This window comes from Stylophora pistillata, chromosome 9 (assembly GCF_964205215.1).
Source record: "Stylophora pistillata chromosome 9, jaStyPist1.2, whole genome shotgun sequence".
Taxonomy (NCBI): domain Eukaryota; kingdom Metazoa; phylum Cnidaria; class Anthozoa; order Scleractinia; family Pocilloporidae; genus Stylophora; species Stylophora pistillata.
This window is the reverse complement of record NC_142527.1, coordinates 23,247,521-23,269,214: the sequence shown is the minus strand read 5'-3', so window position 1 is coordinate 23,269,214 and position 21,694 is coordinate 23,247,521. Positions and strand designations below refer to the sequence as shown.

Here is a 21,694-nt window from a genome sequence, read left to right as displayed (position 1 = left end):
GTTACAACAATCATCCCTATCCATACATAGTAATGAAAAAACATGGGTAGCTGCACCGTCATTCTTATTCAAATTCATCCTAAAGGGTTATTCCTGCTTCCCCATTTTCACCGTTTAACAGGTTGGGGTTGCACCACCTGTATTTTTAAACAAATATGAACTTCTTCATCTCTTTTTGTCGCCAAGAGTAGATTAGTGGATTTATAAGAGAGTTAAGCATAACACCTGTTCTAATCCATGAACCCCAAAGATCATTCGTCTGTATAGTCCCAGAGAGGCAGAGAATTGCCTACAAAAAAGCGGGCAAAAACGAACAAATGACGGCACCGACCACAAAAACATTCTTTCCACTTCTTGTTGGGGCAATTGTTGAGTTTTTATTATCTTTTCGTGGCGTCTTGCCTCAAGATACAAGACCAAGTATGCAGAGACATTGAAAAGTATATATGAAGGCAGAACAAGAACATGTGCAACAGTATATACTAGTCTGAAATTGAACAGCCAAAAAACTGCAAAAATCAAATAAAAGGGTCTAAATTACAGCCACTGTTATGGTGAAGTTTTTTCCATCGATAACGCTTGGGTAGTAAAAGGTGTATTTGATTGCAATAAGTCTTTCGAAAGTCACCAGCATCAGATAAAGTAAACAAGATATTAATAATACACTGAGAAGAGTTCTGTGGATTTCTGCTGCAACTCTATCGATGTTATCGAGACCAAGTAATTGGGAGATTTTCCGCAGGAGAAATGACTTGAAATGAATTCGCACCTGAACTCGCCCCGCTAATTATGGACATTTATAACTGCTCACTCAGAGATGCCTATGTACCTGATCTGCTGAAGCAATCCATAATCAACCCCCTGCCCAAGGTTTCCCCGCCACAAGAAATCCAAACGGATTTGAGATCTATCTCCCTGACCTGCACCCTTGCCAAAGTCATGGAAGGGTTTGCGCGCGGCAGACTTGTAGCGCAAATCTCGGAAAAACTTGACCCACGCCAGTACGCAAGGGAGGGGCTCTCCACCACGGACGCCTTGATCTATATCCCACAGGCGATACACGAAGCAACAGATAGCGGGAATTGTGGAGTGAGAATGTTCTTTGCTGATTACTGAAAGGGCTTTAACTTGATTATCATTCCATTCTTCTCAGGGAGTTGGCATTTTTCGATAATTAACTGGATTGGGGCCTTCTTGACTGAGAGATCGCAAGCTGTAAGGATTGGGAACTCTCTTTCTGATTGGAAATCACCCATGGGAGGCATCCCGCAAGGGACGAAACTAGGTGCGATTTTGTTCGCTGTGATAACCAACAATCTTATGCGTGACTGGCATTTGAGAATTAAATTCGTTGATGATACCACGGCATTGGAAATTTTACCAAGGAATGGTATTAGCATACTAAATTTAGCTGCCGATGACATCCACAAGTTTTCCATAGAACACAATATGAAATTAAACCCAAAAAAGTGGAAAGAAATGTTAACTTCATGCAAAATGATAATTTTACTACAAGACCAAAAAACTTATAAACTACTCGGTATTATTATCAGTAATGATTTAAAGTGGAGTGAGCATATTGATTACATTTCGAAAAAAGCCTCGAAGCGCCTGTATTCCCTAAGGATTCTAAAAAGAGTTGGTGTTAATAGAGGTGGAATTTTTAAGGTTTACCTGACAACAATAAGACCTATATTAGAATACGGTGTGCAAGCCTGGCAAGATATTCCTGAATTTCTTTCTAATAAGCTGGAATCAATTCAAAAGAGAGCTCTACATATCATCTATCCACGCCATAGTTATTTAGATGCCCTTAATATTACTAACCTTGACAGCCTGAAAGAAAGACGAACTCAGCTCTGCTGTAAATATTTTCAGAAGATGTCTAAAAAATCCCACCCCATTAACTTTCTTATACCGAGAACAGCAACGAGTAGTCATAGTTACAACCTTCGATCCGGCGACAACAACAGAAGTGTTGTTTACGCTGATAGGAATTGTTGCCGGACCCAGCGTTCAGGTTCTTTTATCAATAGTGAATATGCAAACATGTAAATAGTTTATCATATAAGGGACAAAAATAATGAATTGTGATTGTTCAAGACAGAGGGCATTTTTTCTTAATTTTTGTAATTGCCCCGGGCAAAATTACTTGAAAATGATTGGCTGAAAATCGCTTAGCAACGGCTGCCAAGGTAAAGAAATTTCTGTTTGTTTTGTAACAATGGCGTTCCGTTTTGCGCGAGAAGAGTAAGAAAACATTTTGCCCCTTATATTATAAACAAGTAATCACATGGTTCCTCGTAGAATTAAGGATTAATATCACTTGTGTTTTCGGAAGTTGCAGAAATTGCCCGAGTCGCTGCGCGACTCGGGCAATTTCAGCAACTTCCGAAAACACGCATGATATTAATCCTTAATTTTACTCGGCCCCATGCGATTACCTATACTAATTACGATATTTTTATTGTTCTTATAGTAATTGTAGTTTTAATTAATTATTGATTGTAAATTTAGCCCTTTAATTCAGTTAATTCTGCAATGTGAAAAATAAACGGTATATTATTATCATTATTATTATTATTATTATTATTTGACGGCTGCATTGCGACACTCGTTAATATGCCAGTTACCGCTAAAGTAGCCTGCAAGATATTGGTGTTGGTTCTAAGCTGCGGTGTTCTCTTCACCGCCACTATCACTAATGCATTGAGCAGAACTGTAAAGGGGCAAGCGATACTATTAATGATGGTAGTGCTGATGTAGGTAACCTCCAGAGGGATGTTAGCTTTGTAGCCTTCGATGCTGGCCATATTCACATCGTTTGTGGAATTTGTCCCCAAGAAATTGGCCATGCCGAGTTGGACTTCAAAGTGATAAGGAAACAAATGGAATATCTAAGTAAGGGAATAAAGAATTTCCATTAAAGTTAGCTATTTTAATGGGACTTGTAAGAACAGAAATAAAAATGATATGACAATCTCTGAAAACATTCCACGCCATGGTGTGATCATTGACGTTACAATGAAGTTGATTCCGCATTCTAGCCTGTGTTCTATGGTTTAATAGTTGACATGACTTTTAAAAATCTTGTTCTTTTCTTCTCCGAATGATATGATATACAAGGCTTCTAATAGTAACTCTATTAGAACTTGGAGTCCAAGTTCCTTGATATATTTTCCATACATTTTAAGTGTTCTCGCTCGGAAATTTTTTAGATAGACCAGTGACAGTAAAAGAGATGCCATAGTGGCATACTATTTAACTCATGGGCAGTACAATGCAAGAACTTTGTTTTTCTTTGTTTTGAACCATATGTAACTCTAATTGACCGACTAGGCTGGTAATGGTCCCGCGATCGAAACCATTTTTAGTACATTATATTTCGCTTTTGATATGGCGATGGTAGTCATGGAGCTTTCGTCAACATCCCACATATTTTTCTCCTAGATGCACTCATTGGTTAAAGATACAGTGATACATCTTATGTAATTGATAGTTTCGCCAATGAGGGGCTGCTTTGGAAAAAATACATACAGAATCTTAAAAACCAAAAAGCGTACCTGTGGTGAAAACTTTCGCCAAGCTCCTCACGATTGACGGCCCTTTTTCAAGTGTACTGTATAGCTTAAAATACAAGAAATGCAAATTACAACACGAAGGCTGATGTTTACCGTTCGACTGAAACGCATTTATCAAGAAATTTTATCTCGTTCGATGTCTACCAGATGGAACTCGAATAGATTCATTGAAACCAAAACTCAAACTAATCGCAGGCTAAAGAATAAACAGGAAAACAGCTAAGAGGGTTTTGATTAGCCGAGAATTGTAAGAACGAATTACAACTTAATTAACCCCTTCACCCCGAATATCTAAATATCTAATATCTAAATCTGCACTTTCTGCCTTACATTTCTTGTAATGAAAAACGTGTACATACCATTCTCTAGAACCAATTATGGTCTAGCAAGATTTAGTGTAGTGGCATCACAGACCTGGCAAACGATACCTATTAAAATAAAGTGTCTCCCTGCCAAAAGCTTTAAAAAAATATATAAACTCTTCCTACTTGGCAGGCAGACATCTTGAACAACTTTAACCTATCATAGAGCTCTATTTTACTATTTTAACTGTTTAGTATATGTGCTATCTCCTTAAGTGTATTTAACTTCCACTCATCCGTAACTGCTGTGGTGGTGGCCAACTCGAAACAGGGGCGTAGCCAGGATTTTTCAAAGGGAGGGTCACAGAGGCTACTCACCATTTACACCGCTGCTCTCCCGCGTGTATCAGCGGGCTCAGTCGTATTATCGCGGCATGAAGACCCATATTAACAAAATACAAGGGCGGTTGAAGAAAACACTTCACAAAAAAACAAATTTTAAAAAAGTGGGCTTTTCAACAATGGCTTTTACGGCCAAGATATGGCGTTTTCGCCACCTGAATATTGTAGGTTGTTTGCTCTAAAGAAGGCCTACCAAGGGGGGGTCACGGGCACCCCAGGACCCCCCTGGCTACGCCCCTTGCGAAAGCTTGGCTCCTTTGGCTACTACACACTCTTTCCACTGCTTTGTGTAAATTCATGTATAGTTAGAACTCTCTTCTTTTTTTTTTTTTCTACTCGTATTTTTAGTAGAATAAGTGTGAATAACGAATGAATGAATGAATAATGCTATCTTGAGAATTTGGCGTAAAGATCAACACTTCCCCCCCCCCCCCCCCCAGTAGTTGATAGATTTTGTCTATTATCACCTTTCGCTCGAAAATGTTTTGATATCAGGTCTCTCGTGGAACTAAGATGGGTTGAATTAAGCTCGAGATGCGCATAATGTATTTAATATCACAAACTGAACTATCTCGCTGTTTCTCTTCTGTATATCAGTTGAATTGAAATGACGGTGCTTGATTAAAATCCACCTACAGCTGTCGCTTATGCATGTCAATCACACAAAGTATCGTCCGAGGTGCACGCACCCTTAGATCTTTTACTCTGTGGTGTTCTGTCCTTTTTAATATGATAAATAGTTTTAGAAGGTGGTAAAGACGTTAATAGCGAATAGAGTTTGAACGAACTAGAGTATAGTGTGAATAAAGGGTGAAAGTTTCTAGAGAAACTGTGGTGCTGCGTCGGTGGGGGTAACTAGGTAATTTGGTTATATCAGCTAAGTTGAAATTGTAAATTGGCCACCGTAACGAGTTAAAAAGGCTAGCTTTTTTAACTCGTTACGGTGGCCAATTTACAATTTCAACTTAGTTGATATAACCAAATTATGGAGTATAGAGTGTTAGAGAAAGCATAACAACAGCGAAAGAACAGCGATTTGTGCTATTTACTGATTCTTGGTTCAAAAATAATAAATTAAAAATAAATTCTAGGAGCGAATTTTTTTCCTTATTTTATTTAACCAATAGTCGCTAATAGATCTTGCTTTCTGTTTAGGAAATCAAAATTGTTCTTTCAAAATGAAAATAGATTTCTGCGAATCGCTGTTCACTATGTAAACTCAGATTCCAGTAGATATAATCTTAATCAAATAAATTAGTTTAGTTCCTAGCTGACATACTCAAGTCAAATACAATTTCATAGTTCCACAGTTACTTTTATGCAGTGAACAGCAAGCTGTGTACAATACCAGGACGACAAATTTGGTCCTTCAATTCCTATCCAAAACAACTTAACTTAATGATATGCATTTCCATGTGATGCTTGTGGTGAGCCTGAAAAACGTTATTGCCGATTTAATTCTCAGTAACCCGTTCATTCAATTTGTTGTGCCTCTAAGTAACAGGCAGTGTTAAAAATAAGTCGCGTATGAAATCACATCTTTGTTGTTTAGCAGACTGCATGCATGATGGAATCAAAAATAACTATAGAAAAAAAAAAACACAGTATATAGTTTCTCAAAATAATGGTCCTGTGCGTGCATCAAAACTTTTCTTATCTCACTCTTCCTTTCGGGTTCTTTTCTGGTTGTTAGCGCGTCTGCATTTCCAATGGGAGACAGTGAGTACCGCAGCCAGCGCACCAATCATTGAACAGACACCAATCACAATTGATTCAACCACCAGCATGACTGTAGCTATTAACCGGTAAGCAAAATATATTGAGAAAAAGTTCATTAGATCATAAAACGTTTACACTTTACACTGTATGACCTGACGAATGCTACTTTAGACACAAAATTGAAAGCATTTCAAAATAAATTGCTGAACCGTACTATTTTGATCGTAGATTCGCCATTTCATCACCAAAGATTAATGAAGAGTCCCTCGAGCATCTATTGTTTTTCTGTGCTACAACTGAAGTCTTTTGAAAAGAAAGAGGTGTTACCATGGCTGGCCACCCATACAAATGAAATAGTAGTGTTTACACTCATAGGTGTTTTTTTTTGTTTTGTTTTGTTTTTATTTTATTTAGAGATTAACCATAAGGTAGGACTTTAAGTCCGCTACTAGGTTTCTACACCCTAGAAACCCAACCCTATCCCACCCCAGGGGAGGACACCCACCACACAGCAATCTCGCGCGTGGGAAATTAACATCTCCTACCCCTAACCCTGCAGGAGACGGGACCTACGGTTTATTCGTCCTTATCCGAGAAGACTAGAAAATCTATCCATTATTCGATATTATAGCAAGGTAGCACATTCTCCTCAGTTATTTTAAGACCCTGAGTGTTAGTCCGGCCGGTCGGGGCTTGAACCCTCCTCCTCCCGCACAACAGTCCGGCGCTCTACCAGGGGGCGGTTTTGTTTGGTAAATTTGACTTCAAGACTTTATTGTAATTAACCACATGCTTTTGCTTTTTAAAGTTCTATATCTATAGGTTTAAGCTCGACAATACAAAATCATCTTTAAAAGTTTTTAAGGCTCAATTGAAAGCTACTCTTAACGTGGTATTTATGATTGCTTAAAGAAATGGTACACTGGTACAACCTTGCGAAAAGTGGGAATCTTATATTCTTGTATATATTTGTGTACTAAGCTGGTTTAATTAAACGTTCTACATCCCTGCTCTTCTTACCGAGTATTACGTATTAGAGATTATTAGCAATGTTAGTATAACTGTAAATGATGATTAGTATTGAAAGTAATTTTACTTTCCGTATATCATGTAGACAAAGAGTAAGCAAAATTAGTACTGTAAGTACTATTACATTTGCAAGTATTATAAGTTTTTGAAAGTAAAGTTTGATTTTGTGGGAAATGTAAGATGGTAAGAAATGTCAGTAATATTAGCATTATAAGCAAGTATGTGAAGGTGTAGTCTGATCGTCTGGGTGAGTGTAGTCCTGAGAAGGACTGTTGTCGGTGGTAGTGACTGACGTTTCGACAACCTGTGCGGAAGTCATCATCAGAGTCAAGTGATGATGACTCTGATGATGACTTCCGCACAGGTTGTCGAAACGTCAGTCACTGCCACCGACAACAGTCCTTCTCAGGACTACACTCACCCAGACGATCAGACTACACCTTCACGTGTTACCCCCGGGTTCAAACCATCTACTGCATAAGCAAGTATATAACTAATGTGCATTATCAAATAAAAATTTTTTTAAAAAGAATGACGAATGGAGAAGGAAGCTGAATAGAGGTTTTGCACAGCAGCCATGTTGGATGGCAGGAACAATAGATTATTTTACCCATGGGAAAAATTTTTCTTTCTTATGCAAAATATTTTCATTGTTCCTGCCATCCAACATGGCTGCTGTGCAAAACCCCTATATATACTGGCGATGCAGGGGTGCAAAGACTCTTTTCAAAATCGAAATTTCCTGGAATTGTTTATGGTTGAAAGTTTTTAGTCTATTTCAGGTGTTCGGTAGGGAAACAATGGAGCACTGATACCCACGTGACCGGCCGCGCGAAACCACTTGGTCGAAGAAGATAAGAGGTGAGGTTGTTATCAAGAACCTTCAAAGGTATTAAGAATCTATTTTAAGGTTCTGGTGTGTTTCTCATTTCGATGAAACTTAGCGAACAGATGGGCGTCGTCCAATGGATGAAATTTAAATTCATAAGGACATTAAAGAACAACAAAAGCTGGTGAAATAATACGAGGTTAATTCCCATTTGACTATAACATTTATAGCCGTAGATTGTCGAATGATCAAAGAGGAGGCCGGGCTTTTAAAAACTCTAATTCCGCAACGCCTCCTAGTTTGTTTCTTTTTGAACACTGCATCACTGCCCAAAAAGCTGACCAAAAACTGTCAACCGTGCGCGAACAACAGTTACAACTCATCAAATCAGAAAGCAGCTTTATAAACTTGTATGAAAAGTGGATATACCCTTGATCGTTCAGGTCTAATCGATTGTTGCTTACATATTGTAAGCTAATTTATCAATAACGTTGGTTTCAAGTATTTACCATGTTAGAAGTCTTTTTATCAAATTAACATTAGCATATTTTGGAATTGTCACTTTGATGACAAAAGGACTCAGCGACTATGCCATTAAGATTCATTCAACAAAAAACCACAAAAAGCCTTGATTCCTGCTCGTCCCTTGTCGGTGTTTAGACAACACAAAAATACATACGGAGGACTTGAGCTACCGCAGTATGCGATTTTATAAGGCGAAACACCGCACCAAAACCTGAGCAACATGTGCGAATTTCAAATTCCCCCTTAACAAAGAATACCGTGAAGTTATAGCTATGCAAATAAATACGAAAAGTTTGCCTAAAGGACCCCAGGCTTTTCCAGAAGGAAATTACGATTTGCATATTCACTAAAGAAATTTCTCTCTCTGTGAAAATCACAAGCTCTTTCTCACCTACTAACAGGCTAAGTCATCATATATATATCTATATATGAACGGTGATTGGTTAAAAATTTATCGATCAATCGCTTAGAATGGTCTAGACTCTTCCCTCTCTGTGCCAAATAAAATGTTTCATTTTAAATTTCTGCTTTGGATCGTGAATATACCTGCATGAATTTCTCGTTCAACTAAATTTTGCCCCAATTACTTACTCTGGCTCCGTTTTGGTAAACTTTTTTTGTGACAAGAAACTCCGAGATCGCCTCTCTCATTAAAGATAAGCGTTAAATATGTCTGCTTTAGAGAAGCGAGCTGAATGCTAGCCCATCATTCTGAATAATTTTTGCCTAAATATTTTAAGGTAAGACATGTTTCCCTGGAAACTCAACAAAAACGCACTTTAAAAGGCATTTGGGCAAATACGTATAATCATTGTCAATTCTCCGCGGACAGAAAACGTCTATATATTCTTATGCAACCTTAAATACAAACTAAGTAATAGAATTGAGGGTATTAAAAAATCCCCAGCAAATATTTTTGACATTATTTTTGTTCCACTAGCAACGACGGCTCAAGGACGGCATGGCGTCCTTATTCTGACCATAGGAAATGAAATTTATAAAATGGTTTCATTGCAATCCACAAAACCCATGCATTTTTGCCAATTGAAAAATATCTTCTGCGTTACTAATTCTGAAGATTAGTTCAGTCCGGTACAGATCCTGATAACCCTTAACATTTCATGTAGTTTTGTTTGTTGAAGTCGTTTCTCCTTCTGGCGTTAGGTTTCTGTGCTTCTCTACGTCGTTGCCGCCATTACAGTGCGTAAGAAGAGTCACGATCGTTGTGGTACTTCCAGCTAGCAGTATAACGAAGATCAAAATTTCCACAAATGCCATTTTAGACTGCTCAGTGATCTGCAGCGAGAAGTATGATCAAGATTTAGAGAATATAGAATTGATTCTTTCACTGATTAAAATCACCATAATTACTACGTGAGGCAAATATTTCTTTTACAGGACGAGGAAGATCGCGTTCAAGGTACAAACTGGTTGCATGTAACAGATGCTGCTTGCGAACACGACAAAATTAGATCTCGTATGTGTACAATTTCAGTCAAAATGTTGTTGATCTTTCAACATATAGAGCAATGAATGGTTCCCTCTTTGCCGAATGCGCAAAATAACAATTTCAAATATAACAAAGCAATAGTTAACTTACCCACAACTTAAATTCTCGGGTTCCTCTCACCACAAATTAAAAAATTTACCCTAAGCTTTTAAATCCTCCGTTGTTAAAATCAATCACACTTGATTTGCTCTGTTAGCCGAGTAGGTGGACAAAGAGCACCCGTATCAAGGTAGTGACACAAAAGGAAAAATCATTAACATAATTTCAAAAACATCTAGTTACATTCACACTGAAGAAAAAACCTTTTTAAGAGTTATTCATGATTTTGAATGGTTAATTTATCCTGATGCAAGTGGTTAACAAACAGTTATCAATATAACTATCATTACCCAATATCATCACTTTTACTTTATTATTTCTACTTCAATCTTGCGGTAATTCGAGGTACTTGGCTGTATTTTTCCTTTCCCTCCTTTTCCTTTTCTTATCTGTTTCTTTCTTTCTTTTAGTGTTATTGTTTTTTTTTGTAATCAAACTATCAGCACCCTTTTTGTTTTTTTTTGGTTTTTTTTACCTCTAATGTCATACATTTAAATAAATAAATATAAATTATTTTGTTCACAAAATGTTCGTCTGCCTAAGTTGAACAGAAATTGCGTTGCTCATCATTAGCCGATAAAGCTTAAATCCTTAAAAACAGCAAATGAAACAATGAACGTTTGATTGCATTCCTAGATGTGGTGGTTTTCAACATTTTCAAGTTTTCACTGTCCTACAACAATAGCAATCATCCGTATCCCAAAGGCTTTAAATTATAGATCTAATAGTTCTTCTGTATTTGCTGTTGTCATGAACGGCGGTCAGGGATCAAAACAGGGAAGAAAGCTCCATCGATAATGCATGTTATTGACTGTCAATAAATCCAGTGAAATAACATGTAATTCGCATTGTCAGCTCGGTTTTCGATCTAAACAGAGAAACTGATATATGTCGACATTATATAACAAGGCGCCTGAAACATGTCGATTCCTCAATGATAGAGTAACAAGTGTTTGGTCTTCCAACGGACTGCCAGAGATAGGACGCCAGATAATGATCTCGAAACTTCTAGTGAGCAACCACAGTGACTCACTATTGGCAGCTTCAAAAACTCTTGCAGTCACTTCCCTTTAAAATTCCACAACAATTGCAACGTTTGCTCATCAAAGGAAAAAATGTTGTCTTTAGATCGGAACTTGGCCTTGGAGACGTCCCGGTCATGTTTATCTTTATTGTCCGCAATTATATAAGAATTCCTACTTGTGCCAGGATTGTCACCTTTACAGTTGTTACCATTAGTCTGTTTGACACCCTTTGGAGACTTTTGTTTCCGAGGGGCTGAAGGTTTTGTTTGGGTGCACACGGTGGACTTGTTCGCGGTTAATTGGACACCATGTTTTTTGTTACTTTTATGCTTTGTATTCGGCTTAGAAAACCGTTCAAGTGTGTCTGATATCACTCCAACCGTATTTTTGTCTAGATTAACTTCTGCCGTGGAGTTTGAGTCGTTCACACTGTTACTGGCACGGGTTGAGTCAATTTGTGGTTTCTTCATCCGCTGATTTTTCCTAATATCAGTCGTCTCGCCCTCACTCTGACCTTCTTCACGTGCTAGACCATGTGGTTTATCTCCTTGTCTCGTGTCATGGTTTGAACTAGTTAAACAGCTTTTTTCCTTGTGTTCTCTCTCACGTGTTGCTTGTGTCTTGTACTCGCTAGAACCTCGTAAGCGTTTCACCAGTTCGGAAAGAACCATGTCCTCTTCATCGCTGTCGAAATCATCGTGATGCGAAGTCCCATTGAAACTATCACCAACCATGTCTTGGTTTTCCACTAACTCTCCTTCTCCGTCGTTTCCGAGTTGGATTTCCGTCTCCGGGACGGTTGGGCTTATCAACCGTGTTTCGATACAACTGTCCCCTCTGCAGCCAGCATCATCCGCCCGACGGTCATCCACCCTCATCATCACTCTCTTATCAGCACTCGCAGTGTAGGTAATGTTTTTACACCGAATGCTGTCATGTTCGTTTTCTTCTTCTTCGGTAATAACTTGAAGCACATCGTTCATAACCGGGAAGTCTGTGACCCTTGTCACGCTTGCAAATTTGTCGCTGACACTGTTCTCATCTAGGGTATTCTCATCACCAAGAGACGGCCCAGGCTGCGAAACCGAAGCTATGTCCTCTGATGTAGAGCATGATACGTCAGAATTGTTTGTATAACCGGTCATTGACGAACAGATGTCATTGGATTCCATAATTCCTTTATCACCAATGTTTTGAGTATTATTTGTTCCACAAGTTTTCGCTTGATCAACTGGCCTGGAAACCGCGGACGAGGTCGCACAACTCGATTTATTGTCTCCCAATAAATCATTTACGCGTACAGCAGTCATCATAGTCGAGATAATTCCCGCGTCCATTCTAAATGGCGAAGCCTCAGCATTCTTTCGAACTTGATCAGCGGACGACTGTTGGTCACTTGAAGCTTCTACAAACTCAAACGGCTCTACAAAGTCAGTTGTAGGTTCAGATTTGCGCGGAAAAGGGGAATTGGCTTCGGAATTGTCACCAACAGCTGGTTCAAAATCCATCAATTCTTCTTCATACTCAGAGAAAGGAGACATGCTACCATCACCTGAAAAAGTTTCTGCGTTTTGCTCAATACCGTTGTTTGCCGAAAGATGTGAAGTAACATCACCTTGCAGTTCATCGGATCTTCTTCTATCCACGGCTGGCAATGTTACAAAGTCATCACACGGAGTCAACGAGACCGAGGAGTCATCCACTACGTTATCCCGACCTTGAGCTTCCTCAGACCTTCCCTTTGTTTCGGAGTTCACAGTGGCATCGTTAATTTGAGCCGTTGCCACTAACGTACTTTCCGAAATAAAAGTAAGAGACGTAGACGCCATGTTCGCTAATTCGGAGATGCCGTCTAAATTACTCGTGTTGAGATCAGTTTGTTGCACGTTTAGATCTTGCCTCACATTTGGATCAGTCTGGTTGATGCTGCCCGTTTCATTCCTCCTAGACTGAGCAGTTGACGTTTTTCTCTTTTTCGGCGCTGTATCCATGCACTGGGTGTCGGAGCTTTCTGAGAAGGAGGACCGATATCCACTAAGCTTTTTGGCCATTGACAGGGGCTTTCTCCTCTTCTTTTTCTTCTACAAAAGGGACAAACCAGTATAATGAACGTATGAGCGGCTACTCTACCAACTTACAGAGAAGGTTAAACTTAAAGGTGCACACAGAACATTCAAGAGTTCTTTTGGTCGCATATGTGAACAGCTTCTATTCGATATTTCTAAATTTAGCGTAAAACAGTATACCTCGGCACGCAGCTCTCGTAAACAAAAAATTCTTCAAAAGTTTGGAGAATACTCACCAAAGCTTCAAAGCTTATACTAAAGTTCAGACTGTGATTGTCTGTGGCCTTCAAATTTCTTTCTCACCTATCGTATCTTTTTTCTTTCGGTGTTGGACTGTTTCATTAATAATTGGGGTGTTTTTTTATTAACTTTTACATCTAGTGGTACAGCGAATGATTTTCCATTAAAAAAAAAAAAAAAAAATGGCACCTCCTTCCTTAAGCTCCCTCTTGACACGAACGAATGCACATTTGGACGACTCAGATACACTGAATCATGGCTGTTTCGATAACTACCATGATCTCTGTTCTGTTCTGTTCTTTTATTCTGCATTTCAAAAGTATGATATTTGTATCATCTCTGTGATAATAAAAGAGGCATTCGCAACCTCAAATTCGTCAATCTATCCATAAGTTTTTAACAACAAATACAGTTGTGAAGGTGTAGTCTGATCGTCCGGGTGAGTGTAGTCCTGAGAAGGACTGTTGTCGGTGGTAGTGACTGACGTTTCGACAACCTGTGCGGAAGTCATCATCAGAGTCAAGGGTGACTTCCGCACAGGTTGTCGAAACGTCAGTCACTACCACCGACAACAGTCCTTCTCAGGACTACACTCACCCGGACGATCAGACTACACCTTCACATGTTACCCCCGGGTTCAAACCATTTACTGAAATACAGTTGTACCTTAGGCAGCGATTGATCTTGAGGAGACGGTGTTGGCTTTATTCTTCTTTCTGCGTGGAGCACCAGATGCTTTCTTAGAGAATTCTGCAGATACACAAAGGGGAAACAATCAACAAAATACGATGAAAAAGCGACACAAAAATATCAGAAATAAAATTTCACAAACAATTAATTCAACGGGAGATTTCGTGACAAAATTGTTAATTTTTTCATAGTTAGATCCTTTTCCAGGTGCGCTCAGTCTGTAATCACATACGGGATAACAACAGCAGCAGCAACAACAAACAAGCAAACAGACAAACAGACAAAGAAAAGCAAAAAATATTTGCTGGTGTACTAGAACAACATACAGCGTACTTCGACAATTTCACATCAAACAAGATCGACAGACGCGTACATGTACAGACCAACAAACAAACACACTGGTAGAAACAGGGGGTACTTCTTCCAGGAACTCTAATTAAGCACGCAGATTTTGACATACACTTTAGAACGGCGGACATACAAATCAGTACAAGATATCTTGCATGTACTACTTCTTCTTCTTCATTAAAATGATAAAGCACGAAGCGCTGTACCTTATGGGCGAATCCTTTTGCACAGCCTTCCCATGTGCACAGATAAGGCCTGTGGCCCTCATGGAAGGATTTGATGTGCACTCTGAGGTTAAAGGCCTGAAAAACAAATAGATTCAAAATGTTGAGTCAAATGCGCCTGGCATAAGGTGAAATGTAGTGTATTGTGCTCCACACACCGAGCACTTGACTTTCAGAACCAGACGGCTGTTGGGGAAACTCTGCATCCCTTTTTTCCACACACGAGCAAGATGTGCATTCCTTCTATATAAAGATAATTGCCCTATGGCCTGAACATTTACATGAATAACTATCATTTGACACAGCAGTTTCTTTCCGTCCTCTTAAGTGGACGTTGCTGTTTTCAGATTCCAACAGCTAGTTTTCTACGGTAACCTACCTTCAAATAAACTTTTGAGCATCCCTCTCTGGGGCATTCATACAGTTTCCGAGTCGTACTGTGTATAACGGCATGCTTCCTGAGCTGTTAACACAATCAGGTCACATTGAGCCAAACTGAAATTCATTCGCAATGTGTCTGGTTTACAAGAGAAATTCCATGCTAACTGGATTGAAAAGTAACTAATATGAGGAACAAAACACTCACCTCCGAAGCTTGTGAAAAGTTTTTGCCACAATGGTTGCAAGAAACCCCTGACAAAGAAATAACTTTAAATGGAGGAAATGTTCATCTCTTGCAAAACAAATCAGTATAATAATCCCTGCCTAACATACATACCATGACTTCTCATGTGCACTGCTAATTTTGAAAATTTGTCAAAGGCTGCAGAGCATCCTGGTGTACTGCAGATGTATCCTAGATTGAAGAAAAGGAATGATCTTAAGATGTTTATCACTTTGTAATAAAATAGTGGATAGTGATGAGGCACACTTTGATTGGCTACTCAATATTTCATATGTCCTTTTGCTATTTACCTCAAAGCAACCTCACATGGGATTTGCACCTGAAAATATTGTAATCATTTATCTATATTATAATTGTTTATTTTTTATTATAATACCCCGGGCTGAAATCATCTTCTTTTGCTTCATTCAAAAACTTTTTTGTATGTACTAAAGAAACTATTCACCCAAGTAGAGGTTGGCCAGCAGCACCACTAGCCACATCCACTTCCATGAATAGTTGTTCACTCTTGGCAAACATCTGGTGCTCTATGCAAAAGGCTGTGGTCTAGCAGCGCCCAGTGGCCCTGGTGCCTTACATTTGCTCTTGCGCCACTCAAGAATTTTAGTTTTGTCATATAAAGCATATGATGGCAACCCCAGATTTTACAGTTTTAGATCACTGGGCTCCATTCAATTTTCCTTATAGCAGAGCCTTGATGCAGAAAGAAGAATAAAGCAAACAATGTCTCCTCAACATAGATCGCTGCCTAAGGTATATTTAGAATTAGTTTAATTTCTTTAACAGTTGTCACATGACATTGCATACATGTACAAACTCTTGCTGTCTCATGCAAATCTAAACAAAGCAAAATGGAAGTACATGTTCCTTCTGTGACATGATTGACAGCACAATAAAATTATTACTTCCCAGTTCACGTTATTAAAGGTGTGGTAATATACCCTGTGCAGTGCTGTCATTCAGATTGACAATGATTGGTGGTGTAATCTGAATTAAGGTGTATTGTGCTTCAAACCAGTCACCCCTTGTGCTTAAAACATTCTCAATATGAACCTTTACATCTAGTATCTGATGACCTATATCTTGATAAAATTTAATGGAGAAAACAAAAATTGATTCAGACCAGAATTTCTTGCATCCTTGTTTCTTACTCTTATGTGTAATTCAAAATCTCTCATTATGATAGAACACACAAATATACCTTTGTTGTGCTTCTTCATGTGATTCTGAAGCTTTGATAGAGTATGAAACCCAGTGCCACAGCCTTCCACATGACACCTGCAAATAATCAGTAACATGCATATGTATATGACTACCTAACAATAATACTTGAATAAGTGAGGTCCCTAACTAGGCACCAGTCCCTCATTGACTATGAAACCCAGTGCCACAGCCTTCCACCTGACACCTGCAAATCAGTAACATGCATATGTATATGACTACCTAACAATAATACTTGAATAAGTGAGGTCCCTAACTAGGCACCAGTCCCTCATTGGAACTAGATGAAAATCCTTTTGAATGTGAGAATTTAGACACACATGTAGAAGAGAGGTAACGTATACAAGGGCTTGAAAACTCAAACCAAAAAGGGGCCAGTGAGATAGAAGTTGAGTAAAGACACCTCTGGTGCTGCAATTGAAATGTGCTGGGAGATACACTTATGAAAAATGACAATCAAAAGACACCTCTGTCAGTTAAAATAAATTTTTCTCACAGATGGAAAATACATGTATGCTGTTAAATTAAAAGAGAATATTTCTTTCTTACATTTCATTTTTGAATTAGTGCCACCCCTCAAATAAGTGCAGCATGTGAGGCTGCACTTATAAAACTAATAAGCCCTGTGGCATTTATTGAAGTAAATCTATACAGTTATAATAGTAAACCTGTTTGGACTCAAGTCAAACAACATACATGAAGTTGTCCTTGTGTAGTGGTCTAAAAGAGGACTCAATTCAATCCAGTCAAACTTACTTGTACAGCTTTTCATTTGTGTGAATACAAATGTGTCTCTTGAGCTGAATACTTTTCTTGAAAGACTCATCGCATCCCTCGTAATGGCACTATGAAGCAGAGTTAACAAAGTAGAAGAAAAAACCATGAGGAAAACAATATTACATAATTTTTAACCTGGAGAGTCTCCTGATTACTCAGGAGGATTTGTGCATTATTAAAATATCTATTTTCTATACTTTGCAATAAAATTATTCTCTGTTCTTCCTCAAGTTTGATTTAACTCTATATAAAAATGCACTGGCTAAACCAAATGTTGCTCTTCAATGTCAAGAAAACTAAGAAATTATGACAGCAACTTCTCAACAGCGGCTGTACATTGTAAACTTTTTTATTAATTAATAACATTGGATCACAATTATACTTCAGATGAGTTGCAGCTAGAAAGATGGTTTGAACACAACAGTTCACTGAAGCCTCCAAAAAATTCTAATTTTACATGTAAAAGCAGTTTACTTATTGCAGCATACAATCCATCATTTGCTAAATACAAATTAGCTGGGCGGACACTGAAATGATCAAACTACAGGGAGCTACATGTAACAAGTCTTTGACATCACTTTTTTTTCCTAGTGATGGCACACACTTGAAATAAAAAATGTTAAGACATCAGATTATAAACTGAAGCATGGCATGATGCATTTTGCTACTAATGAAATCAGAATCAAGAGAGAACAAGTACAACATTTTTCCATTGCAGTGGCACTTCAAAGTTTGATGACACAAACTCTCAAAAACTGATGCAAGCCTGGTAATGTTTGCCAAGCACCCATCTACATGTAACTAACTACTTCAAACAATATGTTTAGTCAGGCCAACTCTAGTGAGATCTGTTTGCAAGATGAAAGCACCTCCAATACACCTTTTACTAGCAAAACAAAGAACCACATTCCTTTCATATCACACACTGGACACCACCTGTTCAACACAACAACAGTTGTCATGAATACCACAGAAAAAACAGAGGAAGTCAAAGTGCAACTCCACACTGAATTTCACTACAAACTTCTCAAAGCAGCCATTGTAAAAAAAAAAAAAAAAAAAAAAAAAAAAAACATGCAGGAAAGGGTTAATGAGATCATTGACCACATAAATCAGTGGAAACACATCGACAATATGACTAAGAAATGGCTTTCACAAACACCTGACCCACCTAAATACACAATCAACCCTTGCTGAAAACAGTTATTATATACAATAACATCTGATAGTCTCTTGTAAACAAAGGGAGAATCCCTTTTGACACATTAGTGAGAGCAAAATACAATTTAAGGCGACAATGCGACATGATCACAAAAGCCACATAGGTAGTCTGTACAGGTCTGTCTTTACCTTTATTCACAACGTGGCAAGGTAAAAATGACTAACCGATAAAATGTGCTATTTACGGGGTTCTTGTTGAGAGCCAGTGACCAGTTATTTTTATCAGCTGTTCAAGTAAATGTTACCGGCTATTTCACTGAAACCCGAGACTGAAATATCCACCAAAGTTATCCAACAATGTTTTCAATTTTTTGGAAAAATATCCCTTATCTCCTTCTAACCAATGCTTGAGGACATCTATCACATGTTACTGGTTTGAAAATACATTATGTTGAAGAAATCCTTTTTATTTTTTAACCAAATTCATTCCACGCTGTCACCATGCAAAATTCCTTCTGCCGTGTTTCCTTTCCATTCTTCATAATCATAGTCATACATCTTTATTTAACAAGGGAAACATATTAACTTTACACAAGTTTTCTAGCATATGGCCCTCACCTTCCCACCCCAGGGGAGGACTGATCCATCACACAGTAATCTCATGCGTGGGAAATGATCGTCTCCTACCCCAACCCTGCAGGAGGCAGGACCTCCATTTATTCATCCCTATCTGAGAAGACTAGAATATCTAACCATTTCTTAATGTTATAGAAAGGTAGCAAATTGTTCTCAATTATTTTAAGACCTTGAGTGTTGGTCCGGACGGGGCTCAAACCCTCGACTTCCCGCACAATAGTCCAGCCCACAATCCATTGGGCTAACTGGGCGGCGGAACGAAAAGGCCCAGCATTTATTGAGAAACATCACTGTGACAACATGGCATCAGGGCGAGGAAAACCTACCCTAGACTCTGCTAAGGGCCTTTACAGCCCAAACACCCCCAGCATGGAGGAAAGGTAAGAAAGTTTCCCGCTATTTTTTTTTTTTTACCTCCTAAATAAAACCTTGCAAGAACCCTGTATTTAAACAAAAGCCACCATTTAAAACAAAAACAAATGACTGCATTGCATCGAGGTTGGAAATGGACCTTTAATGCCCCTTCTATTGTTGATACAATCAAACAGAAATTATTGCAATTCAGTCCAACACTTGTAAAATTACTTTCAACTCTTCCCTTGTCTAAGATTTATTACATGTGCATAAACATCACACCATAAAATTTGAACAAAGGATAAAATTCAACAAGAAAAAAAAACATACAACTAAAATTATAGTATAAAGTTGATTGGCAAGATCTTTACCTTAAATGGTTTGTTATGCGACCTCTTCTCATGTCTCTGCAAATTGTGCTTGAGGGAAAAAGTTTGTGTGCAGCCTGGGTACGAACATCTGTTATGAAGAAGAAATTATTTGACACAGGTATAAATTAACACAGAAGTTTAAATAGCATTTATTGTACTGAGAGCATATACTGGTATGTCTATAGCCAAAAAAACAAGAGGAGGGGAGGGGGAGTGGGGATGGCTAAAACCCTTATTCAGTGATTGAAACTTTAAACAATTTGGGTCTTTGGAGCCAGGATCTGGCTCCAAGAAAGGTTGAAGCATTATAAGCTGGTGAGAGTTAGAACATTTTCGGTGTTAAGAATTAAGAATTGGAGTCTTCTCAGAGCAAGTCAGATGTGGTTGAAATGTGACTAACAAGCAGTTCCAAAGAAGGAAATTGGGTTTAATTGCAAGAATTTGTGTCACACCAAGAAAACAACTTCCGATTGAAAAGTTCAAGTTATCTCATTACCTTTTAGCTGGGTCATGGGTGGATGTAACAAGGAGAACTTACATGTTAATCACTTCTAGGAGTTAAACGGTCAATTCCTCACATGCAGGGCTTGACACTAACTTTCCAACCTACTGGCCGAGTGGCTAGTGACATCTTAGATGTTACGACAATTTCAGTTTGTTTACTTGCCAAACTGGCTAATGGAAATTGAAAACCACTTGCCAAAACTGAATTTCTACTAGTCTATGGCTAGTGGGCTACTGTTAGTGTCGAGCCCTGACATATGGAAATTTTCTCCATAGGGACCTTAAAAAAGCCATGCACATGAACGAAAAATTGCATACTTGAAAATTTCTTGCCCTGTGTGGATCAACGAGTGACGCTTCAGGTGGTATGGTCTGATGAAGGATTTACCACATCCTTCAAACTCACACTTGAAAGGTCTCTGCAAAACAAATCACAATTAATATATTTATAAAACATAATATAATTATAAAACAAACACTGCACGCAGAAACCATGATTGGATACTACTATCTTGTGTTAATTAGGTATGCCTTAGGGAGTAAATGGTCTTAATTAAAGGCTGAAAAAAGGCCAAATTAATAAAAAAAAAAAAAAAAGCCCAAAAAATATTTCCCACTGTTCATCTGTCTTCATAATGATCTGGTGGCCCTTAACTTGAACCTTTCAACTGAATCGATAGCATCAGGATGAACCCCGTAAAATGTGATTTACCCAGAAAGTGGCAAAATTGGAGTGAAGAGAATTTGCCGTTAATTGCTTTCAAATAAAACTCACTTGGTATTTCTGAGAAGACAGCACTACAATATATCTTCCGCAGTTCTGGGAGTGGCATTTTTGAGTGCAATAAGCATACAATAAGAGGGTAAGATCATATCATGCATGTAAGCTTGCTGTTGTTACCTAACTATAAATTACTTGTACGATACAAGCTGAGGATAACCGAAATACACTGCAGCTAAATTCACTATAAATGAAAATTACGGGAAAAAAAAATCTGGGTAGCGTTTAAAGACCTTCAAATTTCTCGAGATCAGATATTTTCTTAGCCGAATTCTTAACATGTATCAATTTCTCGAGCCCACGCTCGATGCCTTGGTGACGAACCAAAACGTACCTGACGAACAGAGTAAAAGCACGTGTCAGCTGAACTAGTCCTTAAATTGTCAGTTTAAAACCATAAAAAATTACAGATTTTGTTCACAGGACACAAAATATATACCTACCTCTCCTGTATGGGACCTCTTGTGCTCCTCAAGCCTCCATTTCTTGTTGTAACTTTTCCCACATTCTGAACAAGTATGATCCTCACCGTTGTCCGCCATGTTTTGGAGAACAGACGAAGTTCTAAATACAAATCAACCTCGTTTCCAGGGTCCTCTCTATTCCTACCACGATCCATCCTCGGACACCCAGGGGCTGAGTCAATTTCAAGGGCAGAAGAGCCTTCTGCCCTTA

General features: G+C 38.5%; 2 protein-coding genes across 3 annotated transcripts; both read right to left on the bottom strand.

Moving 5' to 3' along the window:
• Nucleotides 1–145: 145 nt before the first annotated feature.
• LOC148723875 (uncharacterized) lies at nucleotides 146–4,179 on the bottom strand. Its single transcript, XM_088734501.1, has 4 exons — nucleotides 3,564–4,179; nucleotides 2,519–2,897; nucleotides 536–783; nucleotides 146–289 (listed from the first exon to the last, which is right to left on the bottom strand). The coding sequence occupies exons 2-4, from the start codon at nucleotides 2,853–2,855 to the stop codon at nucleotides 146–148; spliced, it is 729 nt and encodes a 242-aa protein (XP_088590627.1). The 5' UTR covers nucleotides 2,856–2,897; nucleotides 3,564–4,179.
• A 4,065-nt stretch (nucleotides 4,180–8,244) lies between these two features.
• LOC111341380 (uncharacterized) lies at nucleotides 8,245–21,684 on the bottom strand. 2 transcript variants are annotated; one of them, XR_015991378.1, is made up of 12 exons: nucleotides 21,463–21,684; nucleotides 20,557–20,657; nucleotides 19,735–19,822; nucleotides 17,192–17,280; nucleotides 16,416–16,492; nucleotides 15,308–15,385; nucleotides 15,176–15,222; nucleotides 14,969–15,052; nucleotides 14,572–14,667; nucleotides 13,994–14,077; nucleotides 9,988–13,102; nucleotides 8,245–9,683 (listed from the first exon to the last, which is right to left on the bottom strand). XR_015991378.1 is itself a non-coding variant. In XM_022948346.2 (11 exons), exons 1-11 carry the CDS (start codon nucleotides 21,559–21,561, stop codon nucleotides 11,057–11,059), a joined length of 2,889 nt encoding a protein of 962 aa, XP_022804081.2. In that variant the 5' UTR covers nucleotides 21,562–21,684; the 3' UTR covers nucleotides 8,245–11,056. The 2 variants fall into 2 exon arrangements, 1 of the variants encoding a protein (XP_022804081.2); XM_022948346.2 differs by having other exon boundaries at nucleotides 8,245–13,102.
• Between the last annotated feature and the right edge of the window lie 10 nt (nucleotides 21,685–21,694).